Genomic DNA, 22,406 nt, shown 5'->3' with positions numbered 1-22,406 from the left:
CCATTTTCTGGTGACTTGCAGAAAAAACAGTTGCACATGATATATAAAATGACTATGTGCCCCTTCATGCTTTTTCTCCTCCACCATCACCGCCCTCACATTCCTCACCTTCCCCACGCCACGCCTAGAGAGAAGAAAAAAAAAATCAATCCTGCTTAAGCTAACTGGGCGTATTCTCCTGGAAAGGAAGCGGGGCCGGGCATAGCAAACTGAAAGCGCTATAAAACATATGGCTGCATCGAGGACGAAGTGCTTGTGCAGCGTTTTTTTTTCTTCCAAGAGAGCGCTATGTGCCCACTTATGCATTCCTGCGCCTGGATGTCTACCATTATTCAGCCCTTCTGCCCCCCCCCTCCAATCACTTCCCCTACCCTGCCCAGCTCTGCCTCCATCCATCCTCTCGATCCCCTCCATCCCATACGGTGTCTCTGCGCTTAAACAAACACATTACTAAGCTGAAATATCTGCAAGTGCCGCTTATTTCTGCCCGGCCATTGTTTCAGTCCCGTCACTCAATAGGATTCGGTGAGCTGGCTATCTTGAGGCAGGACATGTATTGATGCCCTGTTGAATAAAGCAGGAGTCAGAGACTTTGTAGATGTATGCTACATCACCATTTTTTCCTGTAAGGCTCTGCGGCTCATACGCCCAGGTGCCAAGCTTGATTTAGTCGCCGTGATGACAAATGCAAAGTCGAAAGTCGGCGGTATACCTGCTCGCTCGCACATTGCCCGGCGATTTGCTGACTTTGAATAGATTAGCATGCACAGTGCAGACTCTTTATCTTGTAAAAAAAAGACTCAAGGCTTTGTCCCTAATGACACTTAGCAAAACACTACCCCCGTTTTTAATCCACTCTATTGGAATTGCTAATTATCTTTTATGCAGATTCTCAGATAATTGTTCTCTCGTTTACAGTACACTGTGAGCCACACGCACTTTTCTGTCCACTTAGCCACCAATAATTTAGATTTTTAATAATTTAATCGATTATTTTGGGGGATGTTTGAATCAACTCTTCCACATACATTTTTTTTAATTAAAAACTGTTGTGGTGTGTCCGTTATAATCCTTCCTGTTTGGAATGTGGTATTGTCCTTTGGTAATGCTCCGGAGCTACTTCAGAATTATTCCTTGGCGTTAGTGAGTCCCTCTCAAACAGTTCTACAATATACTGTCACTTTTTTATTATTTACGAGCTGGATGTTGTGTTCAGAGGTTTTTCTAAACAGTCTATTGTGCAGAGTGAAGTTTGTGTTCATCCTACCTGGTTTATCTGCGATGAAGATTTCATTGACAAGGTTTTTCTTGTTATACAACTGAATTTCCCAGAATATCTGTGTCAGTCCGATATGGTGGAATGAACTAAATAGAATTATCAAATCATCTGGCAGCGAATTTGACCTGCGGTCTGACCCAGTTTACGACTGCTGTGGTTTATCTGAAGACGTAGAGGTGGACATGTCTTACTTGGTCCACAGACTGAAGTCACACTGAGCTGGTTGCCTCTATAGTCAAATTTGATTTTAATTAACGTATCGCATGTTAAAGTCAAACCATCTTCTGCCCTTCACTTCCCTTGGCCGTTAACAATACACATGCCAAGTGCAAAGCTGATAAGATCGACAGTTCGCAAACCGTTTTCATTCCACATACAGACAGACGTTTGTGTAATTAGGTCGCATATCAACGCTGCTGCTGCCGTGATTTACGTGTTACACATGGGAAGTGGAGATGAAAGTTTCTTCCTGTATGAAAAACATCTCTCCCACACCTTGGTCATTAAGGTAGCTTGCGGACTTCCTCACCGTTATTTCATCCCGAGCCACACACAAGTGCGGCCCACTGTGCCAGCTGGCAGGCAGTTGGCAGCCCAGTGCAGGATTAACTGGTACCAGTGTGCCGGCCTATAAATAGAGTCTACCAACTGCTTCAGGAAATGAACCATGATGGAGCCTCCCAAAGGCCCATGAACAGGTTGTGCTTTTTATCCCCTCCCCTCTGTCCAGATTTATCAGTGCAGTGAGAACGAGCAATGTTCATATCTCTCTCTCTCTCTCTCTCTCTCTCGCCCCCCTGCCCCCCCCCCCTCTCTCTCTGTGAAACCTACTGTAGGTGTTTATGCTAAGCACCTGCTCTCACGATCTATCCTTGTATAAATGGCCATTGTATTTGGGGCCCAAAGCCTTTTCTTCGTACGAGTTTCTCAGCGCTGCTTCTCTCTGCCGACTCACAATGGAGAGAGGCATTGTTTTTTTTTCCACAGCACTTACCCTGCAGCATTGATCCTCTGTAGTGGAACAAGCTATTCGCTTTGTATGTTTGCCTGCACATCCGCTTTTGATGGACTCCCGGGATTGATCTGGGCTATGCAGTCATTACCTCAGCTCAGTAGTGTGAGTTTAGGTGGAACCTCTGGAAGAAAGACACCAGCAGGGAAGAATGGCAGAAGAAAAGATCTAAGTGTTGTGGGATAAGAGGTGGCATGTGTGATTTAGATTGTGCAGCGTTTTGTTCTGCAGCACTCAATGAGATTGGCTAAAAGGACAGAGGAACAGACTCAAAGCTGAATAAACCCAATCTGGAGAATACAAGGATCAAAAGTGTTAAACTTGCCATCAGGTGAAAAACAAGTCTGATATCTCCAAACAGGATGTGTGACCAAAATGTTATGTTTCATGAAACCAAAACATAATTAACTCACTGAATCAAAATGATGTAAGTGCCTCTACAGAGAGACAGATTAAAATGTCTTGTGAGCCTTCAGGTGCCCTGGCACACACACAGTTCCTCGTGAAACCCTGTGAAGGCCTCGGTGTGAGCCCCGTGACAGCAAATTATTTGAATGAAGGAGCAACAAAAAACCAAACCTGACATTTTGTAGCATTGCACCAAATTAACTAAACACCTTTAAGTAGAGATCTAGCTCTATTACTGTTAAGAGTCTCCATTGTGATTCACTAAACAGAACAAAGGCCAGCAGAATGCAGCCCCTGTCGTTTTTGATAGCTGTGCGATGTGGAATCTTGAGGCGTGACACAATAGCGTCAGCATCCTTTTACACAGACATTGATCTGGATATGTGACGACCTCAGCTACTGGCTTAAAGGTGGTTTTATTGTTTATCAAATAGCAGGGCTAATTTCGTGTTCATAGCTTTTGTGCAGAAGGGGCAATAAAAGCACAATGTTCCTGTCCTTGCTCAAACCAACTCACACTATTGTCATCTGCATCTTTGTTTTCTCTCTCTTTCACAACAGTATAACAGTGGATGAAGTCCAGGCTAGAGTGGCACTCATCCATGACGAGGAGCGGATTCTCTCGGAGGATGAAGCAGAGGTTAGTTGTTTAAAACGGATGTTACTCAAACAGGATTGAACGGTTAATTTATTGGGGATTATTTTCAGCACCATTGCATCTGGTGCACCACAGAGTAAAATATGCTATCAGGACAATGGGCTGCCTATCGCAGGCAACATTGCGATTCATCCATACCATGCTGCACATAATATCAGTAGAATATCATAGGACTTCTACAGCTAATAAAATACACACTATTGCTGATATAAAACATCTATAAACACCCACTTCCCCTGCTTTGTGATTTCTGTATCTGTCTTTCTGGTTTTGCTGTTTTCTCCTCTCGCACAACAGGGTACCTTCCATTTTCATTTGAATTCTGAGCAGTACGACCACAACAGTTTCCCTCCCCCTCAAGCTGCATTGTGGGAGAATGGCGCTGTCTGTTTCACTTTAAACTTGTTGAGCCTCGCTCTTACCAGGCAGCAGATATCAAGATCTCCGTCTGTAAACAAAATGGCTAGTGCTCAATTTTTTTCCTCTCACTCTTCTTCCTCCTCTCCTCATTCCTTTTTCTAGCGATTGGTATGAGCAATCATACCCTCAGACAGCAAAGAATGAAAATAACAGCTGCTAGGTTAGAGCAGGGGATTTCAGAGATGGTTTTAAATCAACTGAATCTATGGATCAGAGAAGAGTTGTTGAAATGACCTCCACTCTTATATGTGTGTATTTTGGAAAGTCTTACGAATTTTTACCCATGTAAAATGTCCAGTTAGAAATAGTTTTGGATGTTGTGGATTTAGTAAAAAACTAAAAAGCTGCACCAAAGCTGTAACCAACATGAAAGGGATGTGGGGGGGAAAGAAAATCAGTGCTCATTTGTTATTTCAAACGTGGAGGCATTCCTAATGAATTCAACTGCATCTGAGGAGGATGAATCGGCATCATGAATATTCATGAATATGAAAATATGCACTTAACTGCAACCACAACAAACGGTGATCAAGCTGGGCAAATTAAACCGGGTGCCAATGACAGTGGTTAACAGGCAACTTGCATTAGAACTGACAAGCGGCTTCGTGTGCAGCACTTTAATCAGGGTCCAGGGGCAGCCACAGTTGTAACACAGAAGAAGTAGTTAATTCCATGTGTTTGGAAGGATTAAGTGATTTTGTTTTGTAACAGTCGATTACCTTTTGTCATCGCCTCCTTAGCGTTTCTATCATGCAAGTACAGTGTCTGGCAACTTCAACATTGCAATGCTGTGGCTGTATTATGAGTATTAGGGTTACTAAAGGGGATAACAAAGGCTTCATGTTGCAAGAAGAGAGTTTTAGTATTACGAGAATAAAGTTATATTGTAGAATTACGACTTAATGCATGAAATATTATGATTTCTCAATTAAGATTTTAGTCTCACTGTTTTGTCGGTTAATTCCGACTTTATTCTTCTAATTCTTGTAACGACTTTACTCTAGTAAAAAAAAGGACTTTATTCTCATATTTTATGACACTAATCCCACAAAATTATGACTTTATTCTCATTTTGTTACTTACTTCTTCTCAATTCTGACATAGTTCTTAACATCGCTGGATTTCCTTTCTGTCAATATGTCCATAATACTCCGTCCCACTCTATAGAGACCCTAAATATGTGTAAATCCTTTCAGTTGGAAGATTTAATACCAAAGCTGTTGAACATTACGGACACACTGGGTCTCCACTCTGTTTCCTTTGGTGGGCAGGAAAGAAAAAAGTTCTTTCTTCAAATGTGCTTATTTGTAATATCCGAAGAGCTTGATTACTTTACTTCGGTCCCACTCGCGAGTAAATCTATTTTTTTGCACGCTTATTCAATTTGTGTCATTTTCACACCTTTTTTATGAGTTTCCCTTCGTCTTTTCCTTTCTCTTAAGAAGCTTTGGCCTCCACAGAAAATTCAGTTTCCACTTCAGCGGCCCAGATAATTCAAGAACAGAGAGGATTTTCAGGAGAACAATTTGATGATCAAAGGAGGCACTCCACTCGGGAGGGAAAATGGATATTCTGAAGTGGCGCTCCCTCAGTATTCTATCATTATGTTATAGTCCTCCATTCCTGTAGAAACCACTGTAAATGTAGAGTCAAGTTCACTCACATTTAGAAGATAATAATCGGCATCCACAAAGAATGTCTTGTCACTGTCAAGTAAAATAAATAAATAGTGCCATAGACCTTTTACAGTATGTTAAACACAGACCTGAATACAGATCATTTCAGTGCCCAAACCACAACAGTTGTACTAAATCAGCATCCTGCAACGAGCGGCCTGTCCTCTCTCTTGATATTAACCATAGGACAAAACATCCCCAGAAGCAGTGACGTGTGACCGAGCTTGGACTGTAGCGATGAACAGAGCTGCAGGAAATTGCCTTTTCTCAAGAAATAGGCATTTGTGCAGAGGTGAATTTCACTTATCCATCTACTACCCACCCGCCTCCCTTCCTTCAAAGCCCCTTACCAAGTCTACCAGAAAGGAAAAGAGCCTGAGCATAGAATATGTTTTTCTCTTCAGCGAGAGAATGCAAGAAATCCCCTGATTAAAAAAAGGAAAAAAGGCTAACTTATCTTTTCTTATCGACACCGAGAGGTGCAAGAACATTGGGTGTTCCAGCAACTCTCAGCAAGAGAAGTTTGGGGGAAATTTCACTTTTCTAAAAGTCTGCAGATGAACAACATTGCTGTAGGTGCATGAACGGTTGGGAATTCCCAATAACAACTTGCTGGTGGGTATGAAATTATTGCTTGTTTCACAGTTTAATAATATTGGCTATACCCGAGGGGTTCCTATACACAGTAGAGGAGCTGACATTGGTTGGTAACAAGGCAGAAATGAAGACGGTGGAGCTGCTGTAGTGCAGTTGGGAGGTAGTGGTGCAGTGGGTCATTATAATGAATTCTTTGGCATCTTACAACTATCTTCAAGAAATCCTGTTAATGTTATATCACCGGTATGACTCCTATATCAAACTAAATACTCTTTTTCCATAATTTGATAGAAAAGGAAACTGTGTTGAAGTCATTTTCTTATTTGAATCCAGTTGTTGGATTGCCCGTGCTGTGAAACACATCTGGTTTTTCACCGTGTGGCCATTATTATTATTTTTAAATGATCCCCTGGGTTTGTAGATGCTATAATATTAATGCCCAAAAAGCAAACAGACCAGTTTTGACTTCACCTCTGTTTTTTGCGACTACCCTCAATTTCTGTCAAGATATATTCACAACATACGTACACAGAATTCAAACATGTGGCCGCCTGTTGCTGCCCACCCTGAGTCACGGCCAGGCAAGGTCAGCGACTCTGCCCGGCTCTTCACACCATCTGTTTGAGCTGGTTGACATTTGGCCCTTGCCAACGGTGAAATCTTACTTTCGAGGGTGGGGGGGCGGAGATATTTATATTTTTCTTTTTTGGATGATATGAGGGTGGGTTTTTTTTCATCTCGAAGGCAAGAAATAAGATGTTGACTTAAGGTGCAGGACATTAGTGACCAGAGAGTGTTTGAGTGGTTTAGATTTGAAAATTGTGTTGTGGCTTGTTATTTTTTTTTTTTTACTCGCCAGCCTCCAGAAGGGGGCAGCAGGCCTCTAAGTTGAATGCGAGCTAATGGAGGGAAAAAAATGGAAAGTCACATTCACAGGTCATTTAATCTCTTTGTTTTGTCATGGGCAGGGCCTCTGGAGCTGCTTTCCTGCCTCGCTCCCTCAAACGAGAAAGAGAGAGAGAAAGAGAGAGAGAAAGAGAGAGAGAGAGAGAGAGAGAGAGAGAAAGAGAGAGAGAGAGATCCCTCCTCAGAAATGAACAATCCTCATCTGCTGCCAAGAATTTCCTTTTTCCTGCATTTGTAGAGCGGCTTCGAAAGCTCGCAGTGACTCTAGGATTTAAGGTGTGTGTTCCGAGGAGACTTCTGGGGTCTGCATGTGACTACCAGAACAGATTCTATTTTATTATTTAACTATCTGAAATGACTTCTTCTTTTCTTTGGGGGGGAAGCACTGTACACTGTTGCGTCACCAGGAGTAACCTAGAAGTTTCAAAACTGCAGACCTAAGCTGTACTTAGGATTCCAGTCTTATTTAACTGACTGTATGAAATAGATGTAGGCCACGATGTTTCTTTATAGCTTCTGCACAGGCTTGCACATGGCACGCTGTGTTTGTTTGCGGGTTTATGCTATGGTTAAGGTAAACTGTACACAAGCTTACACCTCACTAACCAATGTTGGAGTGAGGCTTGTGTGCAGGCGAGCCGAAATGTGGTATTGAACACTAGCAGCCATATATTCCAACAAGATTATAGTCTTGTGTTAAAAGCCTGCTGGGTGTATAAGGGGTAGATGGTAAAAAAGGCGTTGTCTGTGCACCCCCTCTCCCCAGCACCTCAAGGCCCATAACACGCTTCATGTTTTTACTTCCCAGTGCTTTCAAATTATATAATGTGAAATGACAGGCTGAAACCAGAGGTGGAGTGATATGCGGTTTTGTCGAGGCGGCGTACAGAAAAACTGACCTGCAAAAAAACGCTGTAATGTGTCATGTTCTTTTGAGACAGGAGGAGAGTGAAGGGAGGCGGCGGCGGAGGAGGAGGAGGAGGAGGAGGAGGAGGGTGGGGTGGGGGTGCAGCGAATGATTTGGGTGGTATCTGTGAAAGACTTTCTTTTTATTTGTTTCATGCTGCACACCTGACGCTCCTCAATCTCTTGCCTTGCTCTTCCTCCTTTCCTCCGCGCCTCTAATCTTCCCCGCACTCATCTCTTGTTACGTAACCGCCGAGATTGGATGCGCTCGAGGTCGCGCGGGTGGCACAGGTAATGGAACCAGTGGGAGGTCAAAGGCAAGTGGAGGGAAGGAGCCGAGCGAAGAGCATTGTCTTCTGCTCCTCCAACAAGTCCTGACAGAGGTGTCTCATATCAAGAGGTGTCTTCTTGATCTATGACTGTTGTTTATTTTATTTTCACACATAATTTAACTTGACACAATGAAAAATACAAAAATAGAATATGTGTTTGGATCAAAACACAGCATCAGACCTTTTCTGAAGTTGAATCACATCGCTGTGTTTGCATCGCTTTGACTCCATCGCTGAAAAAAAGTCTCTGTCTTACAAGCTGTACTAACAAAAAAGCCTTAAAGCAAGCTTAAGGCAATCGTTTGCCTTATCAGTTTCAACCACTTGACAAATACTATTGATGTTGCACCCGTGTAAGTGCAGCTCCCGAGAACAGGGTACACACTGTGCAATGGGACAATCTATGCTTCTGCTTCCCAAGTGAATGCATTGATCAGCGATCTTACACTGCATCACCAGAACAGAAAGCATGTTTGAGCAGTGGGAGTCGTTGCTGAAAATCTCTGGAACATTTTAGACCGATTATTCTTTACTTAGGCTAATGGCAGAGCCAGATACGTTGCTTATTTTATCTACATGCATTTTCTGAAGTGTTGTTGGATGGGTGATAATACAGTTACAGTCAGGACCACAAGAATAAATTCAAAATCCTTAAGCTGTGGTTACTTATGGTAACAACAAATGTGCTTTGATTCTTCAGCAAATGCTTGTCGACCAGTATCTGCTGTGTTTCCTGACACGCCAACAGCAGCAGCCAAACAAGCTCAATTTTCAAAATGTAAAGTCAGTCATATATAATTGCAATTTAATAAATCCTGCAGTCAGTGAAGCAAATTTCCCACTCACAGAAAAGGTCAGTACCACGAGCAGGGGGTGAGTTTGTTTGCAGAGAAGTTGTAGGCTGTCGTATTGTTTTGGTGACAAATGCATTTTTTCATTTCCTGTGACTGCTTCACAATAAGAGACCTCTGTTTCTTTAGAAGAGTGATGTGGATGTGAGAGTAACTTGGAATATATGGAGACCTTACATTTGAATCCCTCATGAATGGGAAGGTCATGTCAGTACAGGGCAGCAATGGCTGACTCAACAAGTAAATATATTATATAAAAGACATAGTTAAAGTTTATAAACACATCTAAAGGTAAATCATTTAGAAAACATACTTCTAAACAACAGTAGCAAGCAATAGTTATATTTTTACAATTGCTTTTTGTCCAGACCTTCAGTATAGTTACATCTTTCTTTTGTCTAAAACATCACACTTCCATTAAATCCTAACTTTAATGGCATTTGTCTGCAGATTTCAGGATCTTCTTTGAATTTCAAGTCACATCAAACATCCTCTGACCCACTGTGGCTCCTGAAAGAACATCTTGTTGAAGACCCTGATGTCCTTTGTGGGGGAAACGCTTAATGTGTTTTGTGTTTCCATGGTGACCCCGCCGCACAGCACATAAGACAATAATGAAAGCTCTTAAAGGCCGCAGGGGCACCACAATAGTGCACGTCCTCGCCGTTTCAGCTACTGTGGCACTTGGAGGAGTTACACAACATGACGTTCACCCTGAGAATGTTTCTTCCCCCTCCCATCATCTCTGGGCTTTTGAGACCGGCAAAGATTGGGCTTGCTAGCAAAGGGATGACACACGGAATGACAAAACTCCTGTGTCTGTCTGTCAGGCTTGGTTTTATCCGACTGACATTTGCTGGCTCAGGCTCATCCAGGCTCTGGAGAAGCCAGGGATAAGAGTCAGACACAGATGGCTTTTGCCTTGCAATTCAGTCTAGCACAAAATTCAGAAGAGAGGGGGAAACAGTTGTTTCCCAAGTCTTCATCCTGTTTTTACAGACTCTGAAATATAATTGCCTCTACAAAGTATGAGGAACCAGAGTCTTCTCATACTGCGCCAGTGTGTTATTGTGTTTTGTTATATGCTGTCGTGCAGCGCTTCCTATTTTTTTTGTCTGTGCTGACCCAACCTATTGGCGTTTCAGGCTTGATAGGGCTGTTACTTCAGCAGAGACATTTCTTGTCCTCCGAGCAAGTCAAAAGAACAATGCGACAATGTCTTGTGCCATTTAAATAACTGATGAGCCAAAGCCAGCATGAAGGAGGAGAGGGGAGGTGTAGGTGTTAAATTGATTGGCGAGAGAAAAAAGCATCTGCTTTGCAATAGCTTAACAGTTGCCTCCGAAGCCCGCCTGCTATTGTTTCCAAACAAGAATACCCACTTCTGTATGCCGAGGAGTGTCGCCTTCAGAAGAAATGTGAGAGAGGGATAGAAATTGTTGCATAAGAAACATTTAGAGACATCTTATTCAGTATTTTTTGCAGTTTTCCAGGACCTTGATCTAGTTTTTTTTTCATAGCCGCCTCATCTCCTCTTTCTCTTCTCCAGGCAGTTCAGAGTTAACACGTGGGCAGAGAACAAAAGACAAGAGATATAGGGCTGGAGTCAGCAGCTGATCCAATGACAGAAATGGCACCGAGGCAAGAGGGTCCCAGGTGTAGTCATGACTCAAGTAGCACTCGAAGATGTGGGGGGGGCAAGGAGCGAAAGAGCAGCATGGGGGCTTCATGGGAGCTTGCGTCCTGTGTGACAAGCTGCCTGTCGTGTGCAGACTCCCTGACAGCAGGAAAAGCAAAGAGACAGGACACCTGACCCCTCCGACCTCCACCAAAGTGAGACGAGACTCAGACTTGTGCTATTCAACAAAAGTGGCATGAGTGTGCACCTCTCTAGTGTCTGATTCATGTTAGTAAAGTCAGACACCAGAAATCTTTGATGCTGATAAGAAAAGCCCAAAAACGACGAAACTGCTTTTCTGTATCAGACATTTTTAAAATCCTTTTTAGATCTGTAGTAGCCTCTCAAATCATTTTTATCTTTACTCTAATCTTTTCATAGACTGTTTATAAAACTGAAGGCATAGCGTCACGATTGCCCCCTAAATATAGGTCACAAACCACGCCTTCTCCATGTTAGTGGATGGGACATGGGCCAAACCAAAGTCAAAGTACACGTCAGATATATTTCTCTCAAAGATGGTTTTGGTCATTCTTATAGTTTGTCGAACCGTTCATTTCCCACAGTTTTTTATTTCTACTTCAATGCTATAAAAACAGTGTGAGACAGTATGATTGACAGCTTAGACGGAACTCATGATTGGTTAGACACGTGTATCAGCAAGACGTAGCTGCCCCCCAATGGCTACCAGGCAGACTCTGGCTCCTTTTTTTCAAATAAATTATCACTGTATACTTTTTTGTTTACCAAACCCAATTGGTTTTGACGCCACGCTGAAATGTGCGCTGGATGCAATTATTCATTTTTCATTATCAGCTGGAATTAGTTGCTTTCAATGATTTAAAAAAAGAGCTAAATGGCCAGGGTTCCACTATAATGTTCCGTCGCTATTATTACGGCATTCTTTCAAGTTTAACTCGCTATGTAATGAAGCTGTCAATCACACATCAAAGGCAAGAATTCCATAATTGGAAACTTTCCACCATTTTCTCCCATGAATTAATATGAAAGAATAAATGATAATAAAAGCATTTCAACCTGCTCCCCCTGAAATTAGATTTATACAAGACTAATTTGTTTTCCCAATTATGATCCGATGAGAAACTGTCGACTAAATCATGCAGGCTGGCGATGTTTTCTTCCACAGCAGGAACTGCATTCACCACATGCTAACTGTTAAGAGGTGGACAGGGAGAACTGAGCATGGGAAGACCAGGATACGAATCCTGACTTTCATTGCGGTTAGGTATCGCCAACAAAAGCACAAGAAAAGGTTACAGTCAGTGATATTTATTTATAGATTAAACCCGTAAACCCGTCCGTGTGTCTCTGTTCTCGACACTGTGGCCTTTTTTGAGATGACACGTTCACCACAACCTTTCCCTTAACAGAACAAGGGCGGTGAGTTGCCTTAATGTCAGCCAGTATTACTTTGTGACTTTCCAGATGTTAACATCTCCTCATTATGTTGACTGAAACATATAATTCAAGCAGCGTTATGTTTCACACAGTATTCCAAGTTAGGTACATATTGCCCTGTCAATTTGTTTGTAATCAAACAAAGGTACAAGCCAAATGGGTAGTCCACTGACCAGGTTGTTGGTTCGATCCCCAGCTCCTCCAATCTGCATTCCAAAGTCTCCTTGGGAAAGGATGGGTGACTGTGATTAATTCTAGAACTCATAAAGCACTTTATAAATCCAGTTCATTTATTTAAAAAATACAAAAACAATTCAACCAAATGTTCCCTGTCAACAGTTTTCAGTTTCTATTCTTGCAACTTCCATCATTGAGGTATAGCCTTCATGGGTTGAAGGACTTGGTTCGGGTTATGATTGTGGTCATCAATACATATTAGAACCCACTATTTCGTTAAAGTCTAACATAACCTTTCCAGACCAATGACACAGCGTCCTCACCCTTCATTTACTGTGTGTTATAAGAGCATCAGACACCGTTTGCTTGGAGCTAAATTGTGGTGTTGTAATTTGAGACGGGATCATGTAATTGCTGTCATCCCTGTATCCCTATTGTTGAATATTTTAGAGAAAGAAGCAGTAATCCAAGAACCTGATTGTACTCGTCTTCAGCTGCTTGTGCAAGCTCGACCTCCTGTGTTTGTGTGTGTATTTCTGCTTGTTCCGGGTGTGGTTGTGCGCCTGTGTACTAAAGTCAGGATCAGTATTGTTGTCACTCTGACTCTCCCTCCTTCCCTCCCTGCTTCCTTCTCTTTTCTCACGCACTCTCCCTCACTCCCTCTGCAGAGTGACATTTATTAATTAAATATGGTGTACTGCCGCAGGATGTGCTTCCCTTTCCACTATCTTCAGACACTAATAATTACATTGGCATTTAGCTCTGTGATAAGCCAACCCTATGGCCTTTATGAAATGTTCCCTGGGCCCGGATACTGAGCAAAATATAGACTGATGCGATGCTATATATCGATCCATGTGCCTGTTTTCTCTTGCTTTTATCTTAAGAGCCACTGTTCATTAACTCGGTTAAGAAATCTCACAACGACACCTGATGCTTACATCATTAAAGGCTGACACTGAGCTTTGCTTTAAACTTGCCTGCTGCATTTCTGCTCATAGGTGGATTGTATAACTGAACTTTCAGGTGATGATGAATCTATTTCAGTTAAATGAATATCATAACCCACTGGGAACATTTGGGTTATGAAACATTATGATTAATTTGATGGTAGACTTTTTCAAAGATCTTTTTTATTCGAACCTAAGAACATAAGTTCAGAGTAAAAAAGTGGTATTAATATAAAACTGTTGTGAGATAAAGATAGTATATAAATAATTCCCTAATGTTGGTGCAGGGTATGTGGTGCCCCTCCATTGCATTTCACTGATTTTACTATAACAGAAGGATAAAACCAAACAATATTTATGTAAATCAACTATGTATATACGTCCACATTATATTGTTATATATTAGTCTTTTGTTATATTGCTATTGATAATGATTAATTATTGATTTGTTGCCCAGCCCTAAGTGAAATCTCAAATTTCTGAATCTGTAACCAGAGAATATATGAATTCTTGCTTGACAGTTAAGTTAAGCAACTAATTGTTTTAGTACTGTTTGTTCGAATGATTAACACTTGTACCAAAAAGAAACACAAAGATGTTTTGAAATATTTCCGAAAATGTCAGCAATGTACTTTGCATTGATTGAATCCTTATTGGTTTGGTTCAGGGGACATTCACAGGAATTGCATGAGTCTAATTTCTGTGAATCACAGTTTGACTTCCACTGAGTTCACAGTGTTTATAACATTAAGACACAAGCAGCAGTTTACCTTGGTATTTAGTTTGAGTTTGCTTTACTTAATTACTTTGCTTCAGGTGGTCTAATCAGCTCAGTACATTACAAGATTATTTTGCGGCTTATCAGCTTCAGGGATGCATCATTTGATGCTTAAGTCACAATTACTCTAAACATATATTTAGTTTGTGAAACGCTCCCTCGTGCCAGTTACAGTTTAATAATAAGTTGTTGTACGAAAAGCCTGTCATCTCCTCCCTCAGTTATCTGGTATCATTCTCCCCTGGTTCCACTTCTACGTTCACGGACATTGAGGGAGAAACACAAAGAAGTTTCTTTATTTTCTTCTGTCAGAAATATACCTGCTGCACATTTTACTTTGTCTTTCACTTGACTGCTACTCTAAAAAGATGGTTAAATTCCGGTCCTGGATACTGTAATTTCCACAGAGCTGTGTGAGGCAATCATTTAAAATTTGCATGAATAATCTCTCATCACCAAATTAAACTTGTTCTCAGATGAAATTACCCGGCGAAGGTTTCAGTGAAAGCCATCTGTGCCTCGAATCGGACCTTTGGCCCCGAGGGTGTATCGTACAGTGTGTACCATTCAGTAGCGGCTTAGATGACCAGTGTTCTTGCCATCATGGGAAATCTCCCCCTGACTTCTATTATTTTGGTCGATGTTCCCGTCCTTGTCTGTCAGAGGGCCTGAAAGAAGAGCACTTTCCTCTCTGTACAACACGCTGTGCTGCTGTGTTTGTCTCTGGGTACTTGACTGAGCAAAAGGATAAAAGACCGAACTGAATGCCAGAGATGCGTAGATGAGGAAAACCGACAAAAAACGGCTGAACGCTTTATTACATATGTGACTCTCTGCCCATGTATATGTGCATTCAATATGAGCACACATGCTCTCTGTGCTTAAATACTGCGTGGGAGTTGTAATATTTTCATTCGTGTGGGTTCGTGGTAATAGCTGTCTCATCTTTTTGTTTGTGCTCTGTTTCCATATATTTGCAAGGTGATACATTTCATAACTGTGACTAGAAACCTAATATTCTCTTGCCAGGTGCAAATAAGTGGTATTTGTAGAACTGTGCTTCTGGAACAAGCCGGATCTATCAAATAACATAGCACAGTATGTAACCATGTTATTTGATCGTTCCCGCTCTCCTCTCCCCTCTGTAAGGCAATATCTTTGCATACTGTTCCATCAGCCCCTCGCATAAGTTCGACCAAATCAAATGTAGAGCTTATTTGTCAGAACCGCTGGTGGATTTTTTTACATGGCAGGAGTCGGATCTCATAAATTGCAGTTCAAACACAGGGTACCGACTTAAGAGTTTTTCCACAGCAGAGTGTATAAAAGTGCTTATACTTCTGTGACATGATTTCTATGGAAGGACAGACTTTGCTATAGGGTTAGAATATTAAAAAAATGAATATCTAAATGGCAGATTTAATCACTGGTCTCCGCTTAAAGCTGCATTTATTTGTTCTTTGTGATCTATAACGGCTAAAAACAGCAAATCCATATGAGAAGATGGATCCAGTAAATTATGTATCACTAGATAATTGAGTGATGATAAAACCAACTAAATAATGGTAATCATTGTTTCAGCTCTACCACAGTATCTATCTGACCAAACTTCTTCAACAAAGGTCAAAGCAACTTCGTTCTCAAACAAAACTCCCATTCAGCTCATTTCCCCCCGGTGCTCTTGGCATCTTTCTGAAAGATGTTTCAAACAAACACTTTTCAGTTTGAAAAGACCAACTAAGCACAAAAGAGCTCGCTCACGTCCAAGGTGATTCACGGCACCTGCCTTCCAGTCCAAGTGTCCAGGTCCGCAGTCGTGTTTATTAGCTTAGTTTAATTGTGCATGGTATCTAAAGGTCATCGCCTGCTGCGATACATCGCTGCCAAAATTGCTTCCAGGGGACACTGTTTCAGATGAATAAACACTGAAAGCTGCACCATCTTCCACCCCTCCGTCCTCATTCTGTACCTCCCAATGTGCAGCGGCATCACATTCGGCTTCTTTAGGCCTTGCACAAGAGCCTGTGACTGATCGGCATCCAGTGGTGCACACCGCCTCACTGACTTCAATTTCAGCTGGCAAAGGGTGCAGATTAATTTGGTCGTCCGTCCCTCCCTTCCTTTTTCCTCCAAGCAAGGGTCTATGTTTATTCAGATAGTAGGAATGATGTGTTTGTCCCTCAGTGAATTAAAACATGCAGTATATCTGTATAAGTACAGCCTTCTCCGTGATGAATGGCATTTGACTTCTATAAGCAGTAAACTTCTTCCGTTTGGCTGTGAAAGCTGATTTAATGAGAGAGTGACTGGAATAGATAAGCAGATATGGCAGCGGGGATTATTGCGAGGTGAGCTGAATGGGAGATGGATGATGCGCAGTTCATTATCAGTTATGTAATGCACTTTTTCTAAGTCCATACCTGTGGGGCCAGCAGGCACTCAGCAATAGATGTGAGATTGTGAGCCTGTGTGCATCCTGTGATATCATTTGCTTTTGACCAGACTTGAACACTTGTGGTGCCGGCTATGTATTAGGTTGTATAAAGAATTTACCAGAGAAGAAAACACATTGTATGTTGAGTGCCTGTGAAGATATAAAGCCTCTGGGCGGTCATTGGGCTCATGTTATATTAATTCTCCATTTGCACATTTCTCATAATGGAGCATTAAGGCCACTTAAATGTAGAAAAAAAAACACACTAGCTTTTCTTCTTCTTCTTTGGGCGGTTTATTGGCGGTCGGCAACCAGCATGAAGGTGCATTATGGCCAGATAATGCATCTTCCTCCTCTTCTTTGTAATATTACAAGAATAAAATCATTATATCACAGGGCTAATATTTGATAGAATAAAGGCATAAGAAAGTAAAGGCGCAGTATGGCGAGAGTTGAGGCCCCTACTTATGTTTAGTTAATAAAGTTATAATATTTTGAGAATAAAGGAATACAGTTTTTAGACTTTTCTTTACATTTTGTAAAAGTAAAGACAGAGTATTTTGAGAATAAGGTTGCACTATTGCGACAATGAAATTGTAATCATTGCCAAACAATTGTAATATAATGTTAAAAGGATATAATATTGCAAAAACATAGTTGTAATATTAGGCTACGCATCATTATAGAAGGGAGATATCAGAAGATCAGCCTTTTGCTGACTCTCAAGAGTCAATGCGACTGGTAATTAAGATTAAGGATCCATAAGAAGTGGATGTCTGTTGCACAACGTTGTCCTTGCTCATTATTTGTTAATTTTCTTGAAATATGTCAATTTTCTCTCATTAAATTACATCTTTCTTCTCTTTGACCCAGATTCCCCCCCCCTTTCAATATGGCCTCTAATACTTCTAGTACATATGCCATTTGAAAAAGCGATTAATTATTTTTCTGCTGCTCATTAACAATGTTAATTTGACTGTGATTTGAAAAAAGTATTTTACTTTATTTCCTCAGGCTTTGTTGGGAGGAGACTTTCACATGGATGTAGCTGAGTTTCAACACACACTCTGGGACATCCTGACAAAAGGAGACAGTGTCAAGGTGAGATACATTATTCTTCATTTCCACCACCTGCTTCTTTCTGTGCCTTCCCCCCATTTTTCTAGCCAGCTGTATTCTTCATTCACATACTTCATTCCCTTTATATCTCCCGGAGTTTGTCCCAGTTACCCCAGAAACTGGCAAAGTAGAATTCATTGCCTGCACGTTAAATATTCACTCGGTGCAGGAACCTTGGTGACACAGAGAAGTGACTATTTGTGGATCTTACGCATGTTGGAACTTGCTTCTCCAGGAATGAGCTCAGGTGTCATTTCTCACAGATTCTTTTATACTTGTACCGATGCGTACATATTCCGTCCCTCCACCGTTTTAGTCCTTACTTATACTCTGGTTTATGAACATAAATCTACAAACTTCAGCTTTACTGTCTATTCGGCCATTCAGTCCCCATTTTACTATGACTAAGAGAGTGGTCATCATGGCTGTAGGCTCTTTGTACCATTTGGCCCCTTTTAAGATGCTGGGACAGACGTAACCAATCCTGTATTCTCCTGTGTGTAATATCCTGCAGGACCAATGTAGGGACAAGAAAAACCTGAGATAAGAACAAAATGCGGAACATTTGTTTTCCTTTAACCGAAATGTGCAAAGCTTGTTTACTCAGACGTTGTAAATGCAGCTGTAGTTGATTTTATACGCTGATGTTCCTCTAGTCATCAGAATGTGGTTAGATTTATCTCATGGTTGCATCCCGCCATGACAGCCTCACCACAAATTACAGCATAATACCTTTCTTGAGCCCGAGTTAATTTAGAGCCCCTAAACTGTCGGCGTATTTCATTCGGAGCACAGATTTACAAACCCAATGTTTTTCATCAGACGGCTAAGGCCTAACAGAAAATGTCCGCGTCTCTCTCCATCTCCTGAACCGGGGACGTAGAGAGCGCGAGATAGCATCCTTTCATTTCCGCTCCTCCAGATAAAAAGATGAGAGAGGGAGAAGGACGAAAGTGAGGCCTATCGGCAGGCAGCAGTGATTGAGTCCCTTCGCTAAGCCACAGCGAGAATCTGCTCAAATAACCCACTCTGCCGATAAGACGCCAGCCATTTCCATAGACAAAAAACATTGGGGTTCAGATTAGATTTCACCGTTCGCCTGGCTTATCTCCGTGTTGCTCCATCATAGAATGTGAATTATAAGGAAAACTTGTGTCCCCCCGTCTTTTTATGAAAACACCACTGAAATTCGCATGGATTTGAAATGGACTCATTTTATTTGTACCATTATTGCACCAGAGTTAATCACCAGACCTGTTTCAACAAAGCTACCTGGGTAATAACGTTGGAAGAACCTCAAGGCAAAAAATACTGTTAAATACATTGTTTTGTAACTACTAACATATTTTAACCAATAATAGGTTGATGCTCCGAAAGATTATGTTTAACCCCTCATACTACCGGATCATTTGATCAAATAATCTGATCAGATATGCCTCAGATCGGTAGCCCCCCTGCAATCATTGGGAGAGCTGGATTGGACCTGAAATTAGGCCAATAATCCTTCAGTGTATCAGTCATTATTCAGTGTACATTTGAATGAAATAGGTTTTAACATTATGCTAATGAGGTGCTTCAATGGGATTTAATTCTCAGCCATAGACTCCTCTGTCAGTTGTTCTCCAGGTCAGCACTAACCTTCGATTACACATAATTAGATTCAGTGTGTTTGCAGAAACTGGATGAAACAGGATCTGTGTGGGGACCTGTGAACTATATCTGAAATGCCTGCGATGTGGATTATGGTAGGGCAGGTTTTAATGTATACAGTAGGAATATTTCTTCATGATTTAGATCCCAATTAGTGTCTACAAAGAAGTGCCTAGTATTCCTGAGGTACGCACAATATAATAATTTAAAACCACACAGTTTCAAAAACACAGTTAAAAGCAAACCAACCCAAACAAAGTTAGGAAAATAAGAGAAATAACATATAAAGTTTTTTTTGCCTCTTTTTGAAGTCTCCATTTTCTGAGAACCTTCTATCTCTTTAGATGACAAGTATTTGATGTCTCTGACGGAACACAAAGGGCTGTTAAGACACACAGCTTTAGCCCTATACAGGGAATCATGTTGTTAATTCATGGCGTTCGCGCTGGAGCTGAAATGCTCGTTTGACCATTTGCAACACACAAAACCTGTCTTGTGTTTGACCACAGGCTTGTTGTTGTTGAGTGCACTCAAAGTTTTTTTACACAGTGTAAAGGTCTGAACGCAGCATGTCGTTAAATAACACTTTGCTTTAATTCGGCTGTGTTGACACTTAATTATATCCATGTGAAAAGCAAAGTTCGACTGGATTTGATGCTGTTTTTGTTCTTGTTTTGAATAGTTTGTCAATGTATTCATCGTTATATGCATTAGTACGAACCAGTCTGTGAAAAGTGTCAAGGAAGCCGTGAGTGCCTGTATGACACCTAAACATCAGCATGACACTAGGTCTCATGGAGTCAATAGCCACTCATGTAAGCTTTTGAGTTTCCACACCTCTTTGTGTCTTGCTCTTCACGGCGTGATCAAGCATCTCTATCATATCTGTTACGCTCCGGCCGATGTGCAGTTCATTCAGCGTGACGCTTTAACATTTTTTTCTTCAAAGCTGATCAGGGAAAGCAGTGTATTTTATGATGTATCACATTAAGACTCACAGAGGCAAAAGCTCTCCATCTAATTTTGTCGTGTCAAGGCCTTGCACGGTAGCTACGGCGGCTAATGGCAGCTTTTGCATTCCACACTCTGCACCGTGGTTGCGTCCCTTACAACACACATCCTGGCAACACAGGCCATCACAAATACAATGACTGCTAATGAATCACCACATCTCTCATTAGCCTAATTAGGAGCGAATTATTCCGTCTTTTCTCTCATTTTAATATGACTTTAACCTGTCCTCCCTCGCCGTGTCAGAGGGTTGCTGGATCAATGCTGGCCTTGGTTTATGTGAATGCTATTTGGAGAGATGGGAATTTGCATTGTCCACCTCAGCTGCATTTATGTATATTCTGCATCAACACCTAAGATGGAAAACATGGCCTCATTGTTCAAAATTGGTGTAGAGACTGTAGATAAAGATGGATGCTCCATCTCCATCTTCTCCCTTTGTATAAAAATCTTTTTATTTCAAATTGCTTGGAGATAGAATTACTAAACTTGTCAACAGCAGCATGATCAAGCCTTCGGTATTTTAGAGAGTACAGCAGAATTAGTGGAGGGTTTCTGAGGTCGGGGGCTTTTGCTGTGGAGACTGACGCACTGTTCTGGGAACATTTAATGGACCCCCTGCTGGTCCCCCTGTCATGTACAGAAGCCTAAGCAAACCTGACATCAAGAGCATTTGGGGGACTCGCCCTCCCTCCATCGCAGCGTTTCGGCTCTCCCACCTCTGTCCAATCCTTTTTTTACGTAAAGACAACTTTGGTGAATATTTCATTGAGCTACATTGCCTCTGTTTTAATGTGCCCCCCCAACACACACACACCCCCCCCCCCCCCCAATCTGTCTTAACCAAAGACAACTTTGGTGAATATTTCATAGGGTACATTACCTCAGTTTCACTGTATCAAGCAATGAGAGTGGTACCGGATGACAACTGACAGGACTATACGCCATCGGCCGCTAGGAGACAGACTTTTTATTTTATTTTTTGTCTCTGTTGTCCTGACACTCCCACTCCTTTTTCCCTCCTGTTTTCCTTCTGTCACAGACAACAGTCCCATTCTGCCGAGTGTCTGGCCGCCGGTGCCGCCACCGATTTAGCTGCTTCTTTTTAAATTTGAGTATGACTACAGAACTTCTGCCGATAAACGCCAGCATATGGATACAAATCTGCTTCAGCACAGACGGCAACTTTTATAGCACTGAAGGAAGCGATTACAAGCTTTAAATATAGCTTTGCATATTTACATTAATGAGATAAAAAATGATTTAATTCCCAAAAGGGAAGTGTTCTCTGTGTTTTTTTCATTCCATTAATTTTCATTAGAGTGATTTTACCTATTTGAGCTTACCTCAGCCTTCCCTTTCATTTAGCTGCACATTTACAGAAATGTGCTGCATCAACCATTAAATAAAAACACCACGTAAACACTTTTGTTGTTTCTTTCAGCGCTACCCAAACGCCAGCGCCAACCTTTCACTATCATATTTCTCAAATGCAAGCCTCAATGATTGCCTTTACTGTTATTGGAGGGCACACTTCATTTCCCTTTCCAACATTCAATTTCATGGAGAGATGAAAAAACGCTCCATTCCCGTGCTACTTACAAAGATTTGACACCACTACTGGATGCTCGCCTTGCAGCCGCCGCTCCCTCCCTTCTCTCTGCCCCCTTATTCAATAAACAAACGTGCTTGCTCGACTTACAGTAGGTTTCCGCCTTGCTTTGCTCGGTGTGACGAGCAGCTGCATGATGTCACAGTTAACGGGGGCGGCTCTGCTGCTCTGTTGTGACAACATTCGTTTGATGTGGAAGTGGTAGTCCTCGGCTGCCATGTTCTCCCCTTCTGCTCTTTCACTTTCTTGTTCCTGCTCTGTCTGGATCACTCGGCTGTCACACGTTGGGGGAGCCAACTGGCACGACCTGAAAGTGTGACGGCAACACGCAAGCTGCCACCCCCCCCCCCCCCTCCCCCCCTCCATCCAATACGGAGAGTTGCAAGATTAAACAACTTTAATTGGCTCTCACTCTTGTCGGAACCGGCGTCCCAGGTTGCATTGGCGGGTGCCAGTGATGAGTGAAGGATGCTTTGTGTTTGTGCATGTGTGTCCTTCATTTCCATAAAGCCGGGGCTTTCATCAAGCTAAGT

The 22,406-nt window shown here is 41.8% G+C and overlaps 1 protein-coding gene across 1 annotated transcript in view; it reads left to right on the top strand.

The window, feature by feature from the left end:
- The window catches only part of LOC133949828 (glucosidase 2 subunit beta-like), a 107,315-nt gene that overhangs the window by 18,740 nt on the left and 66,169 nt on the right, over positions 1-22,406 (top strand). The window contains exons 8-9 of the mRNA XM_062383839.1: positions 3,261-3,339; positions 17,496-17,582. Coding sequence (XP_062239823.1) covers positions 3,261-3,339; positions 17,496-17,582 — 166 coding nt within the window. The remainder of the gene's footprint in view (positions 1-3,260; positions 3,340-17,495; positions 17,583-22,406) is intronic.

The sequence above is a fragment of the Platichthys flesus genome, chromosome 24, assembly GCF_949316205.1.
Source record: "Platichthys flesus chromosome 24, fPlaFle2.1, whole genome shotgun sequence".
NCBI classification, from domain to species: Eukaryota; Metazoa; Chordata; class Actinopteri; order Pleuronectiformes; family Pleuronectidae; genus Platichthys; species Platichthys flesus.
Note: the sequence above shows the minus strand (reverse complement) of the source record. Positions and strands in the feature narration are given on the sequence as shown.